At 40.6% G+C, this 15,946-nt stretch overlaps 1 protein-coding gene across 1 annotated transcript; it reads left to right on the forward strand.

Moving 5' to 3' along the window:
• Nucleotides 1–1,901: 1,901 nt before the first annotated feature.
• Nucleotides 1,902–15,608, forward strand: LOC117295501 (fibropellin-1-like). The gene is made up of 16 exons (XM_033778187.1): nucleotides 1,902–2,264; nucleotides 2,632–2,862; nucleotides 3,239–4,105; nucleotides 4,684–4,767; nucleotides 5,683–5,803; nucleotides 6,486–6,619; nucleotides 7,473–7,713; nucleotides 8,184–8,374; nucleotides 9,268–9,459; nucleotides 10,194–10,430; nucleotides 10,697–10,867; nucleotides 11,860–12,063; nucleotides 13,287–13,468; nucleotides 13,644–13,785; nucleotides 14,368–14,571; nucleotides 15,043–15,608. The coding sequence occupies exons 1-16, from the start codon at nucleotides 1,934–1,936 to the stop codon at nucleotides 15,204–15,206; spliced, it is 3,696 nt and encodes a 1,231-aa protein (XP_033634078.1). The 5' UTR covers nucleotides 1,902–1,933; the 3' UTR covers nucleotides 15,207–15,608.
• The last annotated feature ends 338 nt before the right edge of the window (nucleotides 15,609–15,946 follow it).

Here is a 15,946-nt window from a genome sequence, read left to right on the forward strand (position 1 = left end):
TAGGTTAAATGGTTGGGATCAACCGTCCACCGTTATGGTCCAACAATGTTCCATGAAGGGATTTCTAAGTCAACTATTTTCTGAGTCACCAACAGTTTTTCTTTGAAAATGCGCAGTTTTACTCCAACAGTGACTCTCTTTATGCCAAAACCAGGCACTTCCAGCCAAAACTTTAAAAAAGGGATTCATTTGCTCATTATAGTATGTGGGTTTGATTTTTTATGAGATTTCGTCTGAAATATCACAAGGCCGGGCGGCCACTTTAGGTAAGAGTAAGAGCTGCACTTAACAGATTTCGGCCAAAATCAAAAACCTACTCTTGGGGCCAGCCCTTTACAGTCCATATGAATGTAGGCATAGGTCCGGAGCCTGGCTGATGGAGCACAGTGCACCATCTTCCCAACTTTTAACGAAACAATTGTTTACTTTTGAAGTAGCTTGCTCAAGGGCACAAGTGACATGACTGGGATTCGAACCCAATCCAAAGATTATGGATTTGCAATTGATGATGGCATCGTGTTCTTTGCAATCATTTTACCGATCTATTGTATTATATCAACTGCCTGTGAATTCCTTAGGTATCTTGAACATAAATGTAGTAATAGTCACTGTATTTTTAAAGCGCCAAATTGCCACAGATACAAGGCAGTGAAGAAAAAAGGAAAACAAGACAGTACAAAGACAACAGTACGAATGACAAAACTTGAAATTTCATTTCCACAGTGCAAACTTTCTGCTTGGCCAATTCCTGTCTGAATGGTGGAACTTGTGTAGAGCAGATAGGGACGTACCGTTGTGAGTGCCCAGTGGGCTTAACAAGCCAGCACTGTCAGACCAACGTTGATGATTGCCAACAAGATTCCTGTCTCAATGGTGGGACCTGTCTAGATGAACTTGATGCTTTCAGTTGCTTATGTCCGACAGGATTTGAAGGTAACCAGACTTTTTTCTTACGTCGTTATTCAAATTGTTGTAACCAAACTGAGGCAAGGACAAATACTCTGACCCCTTTTTGAAACAATATAAATTGGTATTTGTTTATTGCAATTGGAATCTGGAACTTTGCATCAATGCCGGATCCCTGATAATGCCTGTTGTATGCTGGACTTTTGCATCAAGCCAGCCATGAGTTGGGTAAAGCATCTTACTCTTAGTTAGTCATATCAATTGTTTTAGCCTTCGAAAAAGACTCTGCTAGGTTTGAAATGTCAGGCCATTAACTATTTTTTGTGTGATTGTTTTATCGGTACAAAAATGAAACAGTAAATATTCAAATGAAAGAAAACAATATTAAAGATTCAAATCATACTAATATCTCACTATTGAAATTAGTTGGTTTGAAGTTTTGCCAAAGCCAGTCACATTTGAGATGGACTTTTTGCTATTAAATGCAACCAGTCTTTCAGTTTCCCCTTTGTTTTTTCTAGATGAGCATTTCTGTAGGGGCAGGGAGGGTGACATTCAAGCTTGCTAGGTGGGGTTGATTTTTTTGTTGTGAGTGACTTTGCTAGTTAAAAAGATGACCAGCGTTTTGATTGTTTTCCTGATGAATTTTATTTTAATACATACAGGTGTTGATTGCTCTATTGACATAGACTATTGCACTGATGCACCTTGTGAGAACAGTGGAACCTGCAATGACCAGACCAATGGGTTCACATGTACATGTGATTTGGGTTTTACTGGTGCCACCTGTGCAATAAACATCAATGAATGCCTAAGCCAACCCTGTCTGAACGGTGGTTCATGCACTGACGGTGAGGGAGAGTACCTATGCTGTTGTGCTGCTGGCTTCACTGGTGATAATTGTGAGACTTCCATCAACGAGTGTGTATCTAACCCATGCCAGCATAGTGGCACCTGCATTGATGGAAACGCCTCCTATCTCTGCTCCTGCATTACAGGCTATGAGGGAGACAACTGTGAGATAGATATGGACCTATGTGCTGTCAACCCCTGTGCAAACGGGGCTACGTGTCAAGATTTAGATGACCACTATCAGTGTGCCTGCCCTCGTGGTCATGGAGGGGTTCACTGCGATTTGGATCTAAATCTATGCGATCCCAATCCCTGTAACAATGATGGTGTGTGCTCTGAGGTAGCCACTAAAAGTGCCAACTACAGTTGTGAGTGCCAGCCTGGGTTCACAGGTCTTCACTGCGAGACAAACCTGAATGAATGTACGAATGAGCCTTGTTCTAATAATGGTACATGCGTCGATGGCATCAATAGCTATCAGTGTATCTGTGCGGATGGTTATGAGGGTGAGTGTAAATCTGGCTGTTCATTCCATCTTCAAGCATGACAGATATTTGGCTTTGCATAGTGGAGGATTTTAGTCTTAGGTAATTTTACAATATGTTAGTTTAACTTTGATGATAAGAAGTGACTCATTATGACCTCTTTTGTTGAGAAAAGGTCGAATGATACCTAACAGAGGCAACTTCCTCCACCAACTTCGTTTACCTTGGTACCACTTGAAATGTTCTGTATACATTTCCCTCATATAGATGTTGCAGTTACCCGATAACAACTGTCTTGCCTCTACAAATACAAGGTATAAGGCATGCCCATCTATCAGTGTTACTAGACTTCAAAACTAACCATGTCAAATCAAATTGTTTTTTTCAGGACCAAATTGTGAAGAAAGGAGTGATCTATGCAGCCCCAATCCTTGCCACCATGACGCACCGTGTGAAGACGAAGGGGATGACTACTTCTGCACATGCCCAGCTGGTCTGTCAGGCCAAGACTGTGAGATTGAATTGGACCTTTGCCTTGTTGGAGTTACCTGTCTGAATGGTGGCTCATGTTCATCGCCCTCTAGTGACGAACTCTGTCTCTGTATGGATGGATTCATTGGTGAGTGGAAATCAGAAGATGCTTCTAATGACAGTCTTTACATAATTTATATCAGAGGGAAACAGGAACTTAATTCATCACTGCAATAACCTATCTTTCTGAAAGTTTGTATACACTCAGCGCCTAGAGTACCGTGTTTGGTAGATACGTGCGCTATACAAGACTTCGATATTATTATTATTATTATTAACTTGATGTTTTGATCAGTATGCCCCGATTGTCTTTAGAACACAAGATTGTATTAACACTTTACACAGATTAAACAGTTTAAAACCCTACTTATCATTTACGCCATTCAATTCAATTCAATTCATTTGTTTTTTGTTATTATTTGGAATAAAAACAATTTGTATTGGTTTTTCTTTATCCATTATAGGAGAATATTGTGAAATCAACTTTGACGACTGTGCCAAGAAGCCATGTGCCAATAATGCAATCTGTATTGATGGAGATAATACATTTATCTGTGAATGCCAATATGGCTTCACTGGTACCCTTTGCAATATTCAAATAGATGAATGTGCGTCGTCCCCTTGCCAGAACGGAGGCACCTGTGTGGACAGGATCAATGGTTACTTGTGCGAGTGTGTTTCTGGTTTCAATGGGATCTACTGTGAGAACAACAAGAATGATTGCTTCCCCAGTGCTTGCGATCACAGTGAGTGCATTGACGGAATTGAATCGTACCTTTGTAGATGTGATTCAGGCTACACTGGTCGTGAGTGTAGCATTGACATCAATGAGTGCCAATCCAACCCCTGTGCCAATGGTGGCACATGCTATGACATGGTTGATATGTTCTCCTGTAACTGCGCAGAAGGATGGATCGGTGAACAGTGTGAGATCAACGTAGATGACTGTCTGAGCTCCCCTTGCAAAAACTCTGGGATCTGCATCGATGGCCTGCAATCCTACACCTGTAAATGCTGGCCTGGATTTACTGGCCAGGACTGTCAAGTCAACATCAATGAATGCTTCAGCAATCCCTGTCAAAATCATGGCCTCTGCATTGATGGAATCAACTCCTACACCTGTAGCTGTGTGAATAAGATGAGAGGCGTTCACTGTCAGATCAACCCAGGCTTCTGCCAGCCAAACCCCTGCAGGCATGGTGGCTCCTGTAACGCGACTGGTGCTGGGTTCACTTGCCAATGTGAGACTGGTTTTAAAGGGGATTTTTGTCAGACTAATGTCGATGATTGTGTCGGTCACCAATGCCAAAATGGAGCCAGCTGTAGATCAGGTAAGAATTCAAGCTCTGATTTCAAAATGTATTAACTTTAATACTATGATAATCATGTCATTAGAAAAGTACATTTGTATTTGATCTTCAGAGCCCCTCTATAAAGCCATTGGACACTTTCGGTAAACAGTGTTTTCCAAGGCCCACACTTTGTGTACCACAGGTTAAATATAAAATAACAAACCTGTGAAAATTTAGGCTCAATCGGTCATCGGAGTCGGGAGAAAATAACGGGAAAACCCACCCTTGTTTTCCGCACGTTTCGCCGTGTCATGACATGTGTTTACTATAAATCCGTAATTCTTGATGTCGAGAATTGATAATTGTTTTAATGTTTTCTCAAAAAGTAAAGCATTTCATGGAATAATATTTCAAGAGAAGTCTTTTATCATTACCTTCTGTAAACCCTGTAAGTTATTTGTAAATCTGTGAACTTTTATTTTTTTTTCTGTTCCGAAAGTGTATAAAAGTTTCTGATGAAAACCTGTTTATTTGTTTGTTTCTGTTGATGCTAGGCCAACCGTTATACATGTCGGTGCAGTGCTGGGTATACTGGAACTCACTGTGAGACATCTTAGATATCTGTGCTGCTGAGCCATGTCAGAATAATGCTCAATGTGTCCCATCTTCCCTCGGCACTCGACACTGTGTGTGCCCACAAGGTAAATCAAGTTGTTTTACCTCAAACTAACTATTGCTTGATAATAAAGACTTGTTAAGTGCACATATCCACCCTGCTGGGTGTTCAAGGCACAGTAAAACCAAAAACACAACGAAGAAAACAAACACAACAAAATTAGTCCTTGAAAACCTGTGACATAAGATAAGTTTTGAGAAGAGACTTGAATTTTGTGGTACAACGACAATAACCAAGATTGAGTGGTAGAGAGTTCCAGATGCGTGGCGCAGCTGAAGAAAAAGACCTGTCACACCAGGAGTGTCGAAACTTGGGTTTAATGAGGGAACTGAATCGAAGACTCCTTGACGGAGTGTAAACTTGTGGACAATGAGTATTAGCTTGAAGATGATTTGTTGAGTGATAGGGATCCAGTGAAGTTTTTTTCAGAACGAGGGTGATGATAAAACAGGATTTTCTAGACAGTGTCACAATGCGGGCTGTTGTGTTTTAGAGGCGTTGAAGATGGGAAATCTGGTTGTTAGGAAGTCTGTAGAGAAGAGCATTGCCGTTGTCAAGACGAGAAGTAACAAATGCATGAATGACCTTTTCAGTCTGTTAGTGGCACTTGTCCAAGTACTTGCGTATCACATATTCCTGATGTGAAATGATAATAGACGATTAATGTTGTTGATGTGTGGTTGAAGTGTCATTGATGAATCAAAAATAATCCCTAAGTTTTGCGCTTTAAATGAGGGAGCTACATGTATCCGAGCATCACCGATGGAAATGTATTGCACTGAACTTTTGGAATGTGTATGTACGGCATGCAATGTGCACACAGGTCCAGAACTACAATCTTTGCAACCACCCACCATTCAAACGCTTTTAGCTATGATGCTAATCATGAGTCAGCCACCTTAATTATTAATCTTGAATACCTGTATCTTTCCGTTTAAAGGTTTCACAGGTGTGAGGTGTGAGGTTGAAATCAACAACTGTAAGCCTGACCCGTGTCTTCATGGAAGTACATGCATCAATGGTTTGAACGCTCACTCCTGCCTTTGTCCACCTGGCTACACGTAAGTCAACACCATCAACAGATGCTGTAGTTTGATAACAAGTTTTTGCTACAGTAACGATTTTTGAACACGACAAACTAGAATTAGAATGTTTTATTGTCCGCATCACAAAGAACATTCACAAAGAACTACCACGCCTTTTGATTTGCCGAAATGTTTCATTGTCTGCAAATGTTTTATTGTCATTTATTGTCCACATCAAACTCAAAGTGATTGATTTGAAACTCGATCAAAGATTTATTTTGATGTGTGTATGTGTGTACACATCACAATAAATCAAATGACATCTCTGCTATGTAGCATGCAGAGACCTACATTTGCCAGACTTACAAACTCAAAAATACTTTAGCTTAAAGGCACTGGACACTATTGGTAATTACTCATAATAATTGTTAGCATAAAAACTTACTTGGTAACGAGCAAAGGAGAGCTGTTGATAGTACAAAACATTGTGAGAAACCTTCTGAAGTAACACAGTTTTTGAGAAAGGCAGTATATTGGAGATTACATGACAAGACAAAACCGGTGGAAAAGAATGAAAGTACTCATTAAAAAAACAATTCTGCAGTTTTTTAGTCAAAGTTGTAGTCATACATTCTCTGTGGTAACTTTTATACCGCTGCTGAAATAACCCAAATAGTGCCTCCATTCAGCCGCTTCTTTTGCTTTGATTTCACTGCAGTGGGGACCAGTGTGAGGAAGACATTGATGATTGTGTAGGACATCTCTGTCAAAATGGGGCTCAGTGCATTGACGGCTTGAATGAATACCGGTGCAAGTGTCAACGAGGATTCGTCGGCACATACTGCCATGATTGTAAGAGTTCGAGTTTCCTGGCGTTATTTTTTTTACAGTTAAAAGAAACATAATTCTTGGAACTTTTTGAATCAGATATGCAAATTCTAATATAGATTTCAGGGACCTGAATATGCACAACAAAATTAATTCTGTTTGAAAAATGTAGTTGTTGAACTGTTATTAATGGTTTATTTATTCAACAATCTTTAAGAAAGACACTGGCAGTAAAAAACCCTGAATTGCCTTTCCTCCATGCTTTAACTATGAATGTCCTTTAAAGCCATTGGACACTTCCAGTAAACAGTATTGTCCAAGGCCCACACTTCGTGTATCACAACTTATATATCAAATAACAAACCTGTGAAAATTTAGGCTCAATTGGTCATCGGAGTCGGGAGAAAACAACGGGAAAACCCACCCTTGTTTCCACACGTTTTGCCGTGTCATGACATGTGTTTAAAATAAATCAGTAATTCTGATATCGAGAATTGATATTGTTTTAATGTTTTCTCAAAAAATAAAGCACTTCATTGAATAATATTTCAAGAGAAGTCTTTCACCATTACCTTCTGTAAACCCTGTAAGTTACTTTTAAATCTTTGAGCTTTTAATTTTTGTTCTGTTCCGAAAGTGTCCAATGGCTTTAATGACCATTGCCTTTGTAATCTATTTTTCACATAAGGGGCTTTTGCATTAGGTGCTTTACAAATGTGCTTTACACATGCCTTCATATGGGTTGTGATTTCACCTTGCACCAATGTGTGTGTGGTAAATGCGCCCTAATGTGGTTTTATTTACTTGAATATGAGAGAAGAAAGCAAAGATGTGAACATCGTGATGTACAAGTCTATCACCATTTTTATGTCAACAGCTGCCCCATGTGATTATGATATGGTGTTTCAGAGCAATACATCCAGCCAGTCTGTCACCATAGAGCAAGCCGTGGAGGAGAGCCTGCAAGCTTTCACCCTGTCCCTGTGGATTCGAAGCACCCTCTCGCCGACAACCGATGCAGTAATACTGTCCTACATGGCACCAGGTAGTAGCCCAACACTTCAAGCAGCTGAGTTTGCCATCAGTGATCCTCGGGCTCTGACTATCTTTATCAAGGGGTAAGTGTCAGCTGGTGGTAACCCACCAGAGTTGATCACTCTACGCATCTACACGATCCAACTTTCCTGGTTTGGCCGCATAGTGAGAAAGAAAAACAACAGACTCCCAAAATGCATCCTACATGAAACAGTAACCGGAAAAAAATAGACGGGGCAGGCCCCGGGAGATGGGAAACAGACATCAGCGCTAACAGCACCTTCTACCTGGAACACAAAGAGCGCAAGATAGGCAAGATAGGAAGAGTGAAAATTCAAGGAGCCAATGTCCTGTGATATATGTTGCAAGATTGCTTGATTGATTGAAGGGTAATTTACCTGTTGTTAATGAGGTTTTTTCTGTTTATTGATCAATGGCCTCACAGTGGACTTGAATGAAACATACACTAATGCACATTGTTTTCTCAACACTGTATTTCTTTGTAAGTGTCTCATATAAAAACTATGCCCTTGTATTTATGTTTGTACCCTAGATACCAGTATTCCACGTTGGTCAGTGTAAACGACGATCATTGGCATCATCTTGCCGTCTCTTGGAATGAACACGGAGGGAATCTGATAATCTATACAGATGGTCATGTAGTCCAGAACCAACATCTTATAAGACCTGGTCGCCGTATCGATAGAGGAGGGAAATTCACACTTGGAGAGATACATGGCTCAGGTGAGTTGCAAATTGATTATATATGAGCCCTTTTCACACTACTCTATCCCTGGGGTTAAATAACAACTGGCCCTTTTCACACTATGATCGTTTTATACCCCTGGTCTGACCCTGGTTTACCCCGGCAAATGGGTATACCCCTGGTCTGACCCTGGTTTACCCCGGCAAATGGGTATACCCCAGGGATTAGCCACCCCTGCTCCGGAATAAGGGTAAGCGGTAAAACCCTGTGGTATTCTTGAAACCTGCAACCGGACCCAGTGGAATAGGGACACATTGTGAAAGTGCACAGGGATAACCATGGGGTAAATTAATTTGGGAGGCTAATCCTCCTTACTCGCAGCTAAGAGCTGAATTGCGAAGGTTGGGCTACAACGTGTTCGAGAAGCAGGTATGTAAGGGCGCCTTTGGGAGCCAGCCACATCAACCCAATATGACCATGGAGCACGGCCAGAGAGATCAAAAGCGTCTGATTTTTCCCGAGGGAGGAAAACCTGGATGGTCTGGAAAACCCTTGTGACACAGCAGAGAACCAACGCACAACTCAACTCACATATGGCCCTGGCCTTGTATCGAACCAGGGTCACCTTGATGCTGAGAGGCAAGCACTTTACGCAAAAGCCAACCATGCCCCCAAACAAGTCCTGAGGCCTCTCCAGGGCTTTATTCAACGGGGATAAGGGATACAGTATGTTAGTGGACTATGATCTTTTTGACTGGTTGTGATGCCGCAAATACAAGCACCTCTTGCAAAAAATTGTAGTCTTTCCTGAACAATATTGGTTTCACAGACAAGTTAATACACCACGACATGACCTAATACAGCTGATTGTTTGTAAAGTAAGAGGGGATGTTATCAAATGTTTGAGCAGTTCTGTATTGTTTTAAAACAGCATCCACTAGTAAGCTACATAGTGCAGTAAGTGGTGTAAACATGTGGGATACAGCATTAGATGGGTCAGTGATTAGCAACCTTGCTAGTGCCTGTGGCTCTGTAAACCCTGGTAATGTCATCACAGCAGCTGACTTCCTCCAGACAGCCTCCCTTGGAAGAGTCCAGATTCAGAACCCCTCACAGTGTGACGGTAAAGATACTTGGTTTTGTGTTGTTTATTTTATTTATTTATTTATTTTTATTTTAAATCTTCGGACATAATGGGAGACTTTCTGGGACGATAGAGGGCAGCAGACTTACCGGGTAAATCCATTGTTCTCAGAATTATGCGCATGTTCAGAACTACGTAAACAATGGAAATTTACCCGGTATGTCTGCTGCCACCTAGCGTTGGAAAGTCTCCTATTCTTTGTTGGCAGGGGCTGTCCAGGGTGAGGCAAAAGTTAAACAAACTGTCATCAAAGCGATGAGCCCTCCCACACTATGTGTTACAACTCTCTAGGTGATCTCGGTCTGGTACCTACTAGTATTAAAGTAACACCTTTGTCAGAAGACAAGTTGTTAACAACAAGGAGCCAGCCATAGCATAAGTAAAAGCAGTCCAAACTTGTTTATCCCATAAGCTGTACTATAGACGTCTTGGACTTAAGAAGCTGCCATTTCTACAAATATAGTATACTGGTTGCTATGGGTAAACATTGGATTCTATGGGTTCAGTACATTAGTTGCTATGGGTAAAGGTCGTCACATCCGCATGGCTTTCTAGTTTTTAAAAATAAGATACCATGTGATGCGCTCTAAACCAATCACAAGGCAGAATCAATGGTGTTATAGGCCTAAAGCAAACAAACTAGAGGATGAAATGACTTTACTCTTCCAAACTCCATTGATGTATTGCTCTCTCTTGTGACCCAATCCTTACAGTGGTGAATGACTGTGCTTCCAACCCATGCCAGTTTGGCAGTACCTGCAAAGATGACTTGGGTCTCTACATCTGCCTTTGTTCCTCTGGCTTCACCGGACTACACTGTGAGATTAACATCGATGACTGTGGAACACCATCACCCTGTGAGAATGGTGGCAGCTGTGTGGATGGTATAGGAACTTTCTCTTGTCAATGTCCATCAGGATTCTCAGGACAGCTGTGTGAGCTTGAACAAGGTAAACAGCATTTACTGAAACTTTCACCAAAAATTTACGGAGCAATTCCAATATCGGGATGAATAACAGCCTCTGAAGAGACTTTCTGTTTAAACTCCGAGAGGGAAACCCCAAATAGGGAAACCTCATAGAGTCAGGGAGTACTAAAAACCCAATCCAAGATTCTAGTCCAAGGTGGGATTCGAACCGGGGTCCACAGCGGTAGATGCAAGGAAGCACTATATAGTCGATCTGATTAATGTTTTTTTATTTCATCACCCTGACAGTCGATGGTGGTTGGACTGCTTGGAGTGACTGGAGTGTCTGTAGTGTATCCTGTAATGGTGGTACTCAGTCACATCAACGTACTTGTACCAACCCCCAACCAGCTCATGGAGGTAACCCTTGTGTTGGCGCTCTCACTGAAACCCAACAATGCAACATTGGACCATGCCCAAGTAAGTCACCCACATCTTAGAAGTTTCTTCCGAAATCAAGATTGATTAATGACACCTTTATAGATTTTAGGATTTATAAGTCATTTGTTATAAAATATTAGTTTCTGTCAAGAAATGCCATTGAAATATCCAAAATACAAAATTATTTAGAATGTTTACGTATTTATTCAGAAACACTCACAAATATTGTGGGAAAATAAGAACCAGCCGTCGATTTCACAACACTCTTCCTAACTTAAGATTAATCTTAGGACTTAGGACGAGTCCCAACTCTGCTCTGTAGCATGCAGACCTTAAGATTAATCCTAAGTTAGGACGAGTTACTCGTCCTAACTGGAGATAAGACGAGTCCTAACTCTTTGGGAAATCGACGGCTGGCAGTACACTTCCAACTTCTGATAATTTCATCAGGAAAAAAACTGTTACAATATGATTATATTTTGGCCAACTCCTCCGACAGATTAGGAAGAGAAAATAGAAATTTAGCTGATTACTTAACTATTTATCAACCAAAGGGACCTATGGTTTAAAGGATTTGGGTACTTTTTCAAAATGTCCATAGATTTACATTAAACTTACAGGGTTTGAAGATAATGATAGTGGAAAGCTTCCCTTCAAATCTTACTTACTGAGATGCTGTAGTTTTTGAGAAATGAGTAAAACAATGTCATGAAAATATGTTTGTAAATGAGGAGACAAAAATTATTTTCATGACATTGTTTTACTCATTTCCCAAAAACTCCAGCACCTCAGCACGTAGTATTTTCAGGGAAGCTTTCTACTATCATTATCTTCAAACTGTGTAAGTTTAGTGTAAATCTGTGGACATTGTGTTTTTTGGTCCTACAAAAGTTACATAGACCCTTTAAATGCAAAAATTTAGTTAATGGCCTGACGATTCGCCCCTAACAGTCTTTCTCAAAGGCTAAGAGAAGATATAAGGATGAGATAATATTCAAACACATTAATTCTTTAACCCTGTATGATTTCAGGCTGTAAGATCTTGACACACCCGTTGAATGGAGAGCTACACTGCGAGACTGTCGGTGAAGAGCAGAATTGTACCATCTCATGCCTCAAAGGTTATGGCTTCAGCAGGACTATTCTGCCAGCTTATCGCTGTGGTCCATCTACCAACTACCAGTGGTCACATGAAACGGATGTGAACCCAAGAGTCAACTTCCCCAAGTGTACAGGTTGGTCAATCGTTTTATTTTTGTCTCCATGGAACATTATTTCAGAAAGATATCATCAGGAAAAAACCAGTAGGTCTTAAACTCACCAGAGTGGACAACTTTTCTAAAGGGAGTGTCTCAAATCAAAAGAATCCATACTCCACCAAAATCAAAAGATACGCTATTTGAAACCTATGAAGTAAAGCTTCAGTAATTTTCCGCCAAGCAGCTTTTTTTATTTGAATTGGCTCCATAAGAAGACATGAAAATGCGATGTTTCATTTCCCAAACCTTTTGAGCCACATTCCAAAAGAAGTTTGGGGGACAGGGCATTTGCAACAGCTGCTCCTCGTTTCTGGAATTTGTTACCACTGCATATTCAAACATCTAGTTCCTCAAGTACTTTTAAATCTCAGCTTAAAACTCATTTGATGTCTCGGGCTTTTTGTCACCCACTGGTATGATCATCATTTTCCATGTATAGTTTTTTGTAAGTTATTGTATTGTGTAATTGTAGGCGCCGTGGGCACTCTGTTGCTCTATATTCGCGTAATAAGTTTTATTTATTGTGGAAGTGTCGTGGCCGAGCGGTTAAGAGCACCGAATTCAAACTCTGGTGTTTCTGATCAGCAGAGTGTGGGTTCGAATCCCCAGCCGTGACACTGTGTCCTTGAGCAAGACACTTAACCATTGCTTCGTCCTTCGGATGGGACAAAAAGCCGTTGGTCCAATGTGTTGTGTAGCGCATGTAAAAGAACCCAGTGCACTTATCGAAAAGAAAAGGGGTTCGCCCCAGTGTTCCTGGTTGTGGCTGCTTAATGCGCCGTAGCACCTTGTAAACCCTTATAAGGTGCTAAATAATTGGGTCTCAGAATTCATCACTGCAATAACCTATCTTTCTGAAAGTTTGTATATACTCAGCGCCTTGAGTACCTTGTTTGGTAGATACATGCGCTATATAAGACTTCGATATTATTATTATTATTATTATTATTTATTTATTATTATTATTACCTTGAGGTTATAATGCAATAGAATGCAAACAATTTATTGTCATGATTTCAGGCGTTAGGCTGAGTTCAGTTTGTGATGTTTCTTCCCCTAGTCATAGCCCTCCAGGCATTCCCCCACCCCCTTCCAAACCTCCAAGTATACGCAGCTCAAAAGTATCGTCTGTAGGTTGTACTTCTAAACGATATATTTGGCTTAACTAGTTACTCAAATGGATTATTTTTTTCTTGCAGTCTACAAACCACCGTCCAAGTTTGACTTGGAGTTAGTCATGGAATACGACAACTTGGTGTGTAACGGAATCGATGTGGCCAAGGATAACATGGTATATCAGCAAGTCAGTAACGCAGTTACATCCAGTGTCAACTCTATCAAGTGTGTCAAGGACAATGCCTGCGCTGTCAAGCAGTCTAAGGTGTGTACATTGCAGGAGGAAATAGAGTCCAATAAGCATTCTGCTGTTGCTTCAATGCAGCCACTCTTGACAATGTACACCAAGAAACTGTATATACCGTCCTTGTCAGGGCAATGTTATGAGGTCCGATTACCACAAAACCTTTTTCAAAAACACATTTCTGTATACTCTTCAGGTTATTGGCTGTAGTCCCTCTGGAATTCAACCACAAAGCCGACGGCGTAAGCGGTCAGTTGATGAGAATTGGATTAAAGTCAGCATCATATTGGAGCATGATGTGTACATCCCAGATACCCACAACCTCACTAATGAACAAGGTAAGTACATAATAGTAGCTGATCATATGAATGTTGTTACTAGTGGTAATAAATCAATGCATAAAGCATGGAATCAATGATGAGGTCAAGCCAGGTCACAGCGACCTGTTACCATCAGAGCTTACCTAATGGTACTGAAATCAGTTAGAAAAGTTCATATAGACCCCCTGCATTGGTCGCCATCGTTTAAGAAATTTGCATGCGTGAACATGGTCACTGTGCCATGTTATTTCATTCCTTAAACCATCTCAGCTCCCTTGGGAGTATACATACAGCCTGTGCTGCAAACTATGTAGTGCACAAAGCTAAATCAATCACGAGAACCATCTCTGCCCTCACAAGTACCCATTTATACCCCTGGGTGAAGAGAAGCAATTATAGTAAAGCGTCTTGCTCAAGGACACAAGTGTCATTGCTGGGATTCAAACCCACACTTCGATGACTTACACCAGAACTTGAATTTGATGCTCTTAACTACTCGGCCATGTGGTTAATCCATTATACAAGTACTATTAAGAAGTTGAGCTGAAGAGAAAGTTCACAATGTTTGATTGCATTATTGTTTTCTTTTTAAATGACCAGTGACAAATCAGAGCAGTTCTGTGAGAGCAATCAGTGAGCTTCAGGATGGTGCAAGTTATCTCGTCAACCAGACAGTGGGTGGTCACTTTGCCATCAGCATTGACAGTGACACATATGACATTGACCCAAATAAGTCTTTGAGCTTTGGTGTGCCTGTCTGCCCATCCGGAATGGTTCGTGTTGATCCGGAGGACGCACGATGTGGTAAGTGCTGGGGTGTTTTGTGTGCCGGTGAACATTTTCAAAGTTTGATTCATCAAAGTTGTGAACTTCTCCAACAAATTTTCCTTAATTTTGCCACCATTGTAAATAAAAATACATTAATTTATTGCTGCGCAACTAAGAATAACATACACCTAGAGGGTTTATGTTTTGCAGTGATTTTTGTATGATCTTGTGACCTGAAAATTTGATTCTTTGTACAAATATATGCTTTCAGAAAGACCAGATGTTGGGCTGATTTCACAACCAAGATGAGTTGTCAGTATTATCAAAGTGGCTTGATTGTGACCACACACTTTGCTTAGCAATTAATTTGACAATTTTGGACCACCAGAAGTATGGCAAGACACCATTTGCACCAGTCTGTGGAGTGTTAAAAACTTAGGGCCTACATTAACATCCAATTGCATATATTCAAGTGTAAAATGCCGTTTGATTTGTCTTTCAACCCAGTTCCTTGTTCTTCTGGTACATTTGATGATGGAGACGCCTGCCGAGAGTGTCCCACTGGAACCTACCAGTCACAAGAGGGCACTACACTCTGCCACAGCTGCCCGCGGGGATTTACCACTCTGTATACTGGATCAGTCAGCAGAGCGGAGTGTATCCGTCTGTAGTGAACCACATGTGGGCCACCCAGACTGCCATGTCGGAATTTTACCTAACTTCGGTAACTTCTACCTAACCAGTTAAAATATGTGAAGAAAACAAAATCGTGCACTTTGAACTGGTTGCAATGTTTGAAACTACACAGACTCTATTACTGGATAAACCAACATAATCAAGTTAAAGAGATTGTGCGAGCCTTATCTACTCAAGAGTATCATTAGGATTATTCTTTTCTCATATCAGGTTAATGAAGTAAAACATATAACAGGTTAACAGGTAGGAAGAAAAACAGTGGATTGATCGTACAATACCAAAATATCAAGCCAAACAGCCTATGACAAAAGTAAATCATCTTACTTTCAACAAGGTTTAAAGCCATTATACACTCTCGGTAAACAGTATTGTCCAAGTCCCACACTTCGTGTAACTTATATATAAAACAACAAACCCACTCTTGTTTCCGCACGTTTCACCGTGTCATGACATGTGTTTAAAATAAATCCGTAATTCTCGCTAACGAGAATTTATATTGTTTTACTGTTTTCTCAAAAAGTAAAGCATTTCATGGACCAATATTGCAAGAAGTCTTTCACCATTACCTTCTGTAAACCCTGTAAATTATTTGTAAATCTGTGAACTTTTTTTTTTCCTGTACTGAAAGGGTCCAATGGCTTTAAGAGTAATAATAACAATCACTGAGCAAACTAAAATGCCAATATTTTTTGTTTAAAAGGCACTGGACACTATT

Source organism: Asterias rubens, chromosome 1 (genome assembly GCF_902459465.1).
Source record: "Asterias rubens chromosome 1, eAstRub1.3, whole genome shotgun sequence".
Lineage (NCBI taxonomy): Eukaryota > Metazoa > Echinodermata > Asteroidea > Forcipulatida > Asteriidae > Asterias > Asterias rubens.

What these genes read in the sequence shown, in the direction of transcription:
- LOC117295501 (XM_033778187.1), top strand. Translation starts at nt 1,934, where the DNA reads ATGGACCTATGTGCTGTCAACCCCTGTGCAAACGGGGCTACGTGTCAA. An exon ending in CTGTATGGATGGATTCATTG is followed by an intron (nt 2,863 to 3,238) that starts GTGAGTGGAAAT and finishes TATCCATTATAG; the next exon opens with GAGAATATTGTGAAATCAAC. An exon ending in CGGCACATACTGCCATGATT is followed by an intron (nt 6,620 to 7,472) that starts GTAAGAGTTCGA and finishes TTATGTCAACAG; the next exon opens with CTGCCCCATGTGATTATGAT.